At 55.0% G+C, this 1,546-nt stretch overlaps 1 protein-coding gene across 1 annotated transcript; it reads left to right on the top strand.

The window, feature by feature from the left end:
* The first annotated feature begins 478 nt into the window (after positions 1–478).
* On the top strand, positions 479–1,136 carry LOC125520767 (histone H3.2). The gene has a single exon (XM_048685782.2). It carries the CDS (start codon positions 573–575, stop codon positions 981–983), a length of 411 nt encoding a protein of 136 aa, XP_048541739.1. The 5' UTR covers positions 479–572; the 3' UTR covers positions 984–1,136.
* The last annotated feature ends 410 nt before the right edge of the window (positions 1,137–1,546 follow it).

Consider the following 1,546-nt stretch of genomic DNA (forward strand, 5'->3'; position numbering starts at 1 on the left):
TGAGGGGTTCGGACAGCCCAGGTGTTTAGGGCCGGTTTGAGGTGCCCAAATGAGTCGTTTTATTCTTACCGGTCAGCGACCGTGGCCCGGACTTTTGAGACCGATTTGGGGCGCCTGACTGTAGAAGCTTTTACATTCTCTTCCGAGTCAATGCTCTTTCTTTGCTACCCTCAAAAAAACGTTTTTTTTTGCTGAATTCCGGTGAAATACGTATCAGCAAATTAAACGAGCACACATTAGAAATTGTTCTGGCAACCTGGCCCACTCACCAAGTGAGAAATGCTGCCACGGATCACGATCCGCGCCTTACCCGCAGAACCACATCTCCACCGTCCATCCCTCCCTGATCCAACGCCCCACCTGATCCCGCGCGCTCCTCCCTCCGTGGCGCGAAGATCCGGCCAAAGCCCGAAAATTTCGGCTCGAAATTCTCAGGCCGCGCGCCATCCTCCAAATCCCCACCCCCTTCTTAAACCACCCACCGCTCCGGCTAACCCCCACAACTCAGATCGCCGCCGCACCCGATCTCCCAAGAACACACCACCACCAGAGCCGCCGACCCCCAATCCCCGATGGCCCGCACGAAGCAGACGGCCCGCAAGTCCACCGGCGGCAAGGCGCCCAGGAAGCAGCTCGCCACCAAGGCTGCTCGCAAGTCGGCGCCGGCGACCGGCGGCGTGAAGAAGCCCCACCGCTTCAGGCCGGGAACCGTCGCCCTCCGTGAGATCCGCAAGTACCAGAAGAGCACGGAGCTGCTCATCCGCAAGCTCCCCTTCCAGCGTCTGGTGCGGGAGATCGCGCAGGACTTCAAGACCGACCTCCGCTTCCAGTCCTCCGCCGTCTCTGCGCTGCAGGAGGCCGCCGAGGCGTACCTGGTGGGGCTGTTCGAGGACACCAACCTGTGCGCCATCCACGCCAAGCGCGTCACCATCATGCCCAAGGACATCCAGCTCGCCCGCCGCATCCGTGGGGAGCGCGCCTAGGTTCGTCCTGGTCGCCGGTAATGCTTGCTAGCTGTTCTTGTCGTGTGATCCTGGTGTGTGTCTGGTGCTTCTGTTTGTCGGTGTCGATATGATGTGTCATCTGGTCCTATGTATGGTGATGGTCGAATGAAATTGCAATGGAAAGTTCAGTTATCGATCTGATGCTCGAATGAATTTAATTCTGCTTGTAAATTACTCCGTGATTTTGCAATGGTGTTCTTGTCACGTGTACCAAGTTGTTGCCGTGATGGAATTAGAAGATATGCTGTGTCCCATGGGCTTCTTGATTTTGCTGGGGCGCTCTGTTATTTTTTGTTTGTCGCTGCGTGATTCAGTTTCTTTGCATGTTTGTACAGGCATTTGGTTAACTCATTTCAGCTTAAGCCTCTGTCTGATGTGATTCTGAACTATGGTAGGGCTAGTTGATAGCTGAAGGTGAAGTCACGACATGTGTTGTGATTCTGAATTATGTCTCGTCCGGCCGCCATGGTTCCATCCTGTTGATCCTGATTGGATTCGATCCGTTCTGTTATTCTAGTCCACCCGTGCTTTGAGTTGTTACT

Source organism: Triticum urartu, chromosome 7A (assembly GCF_056163025.1).
Source record: "Triticum urartu cultivar PI428250 chromosome 7A, HENAU_Tu73, whole genome shotgun sequence".
Classification (NCBI taxonomy): Eukaryota; Viridiplantae; Streptophyta; class Magnoliopsida; order Poales; family Poaceae; genus Triticum; species Triticum urartu.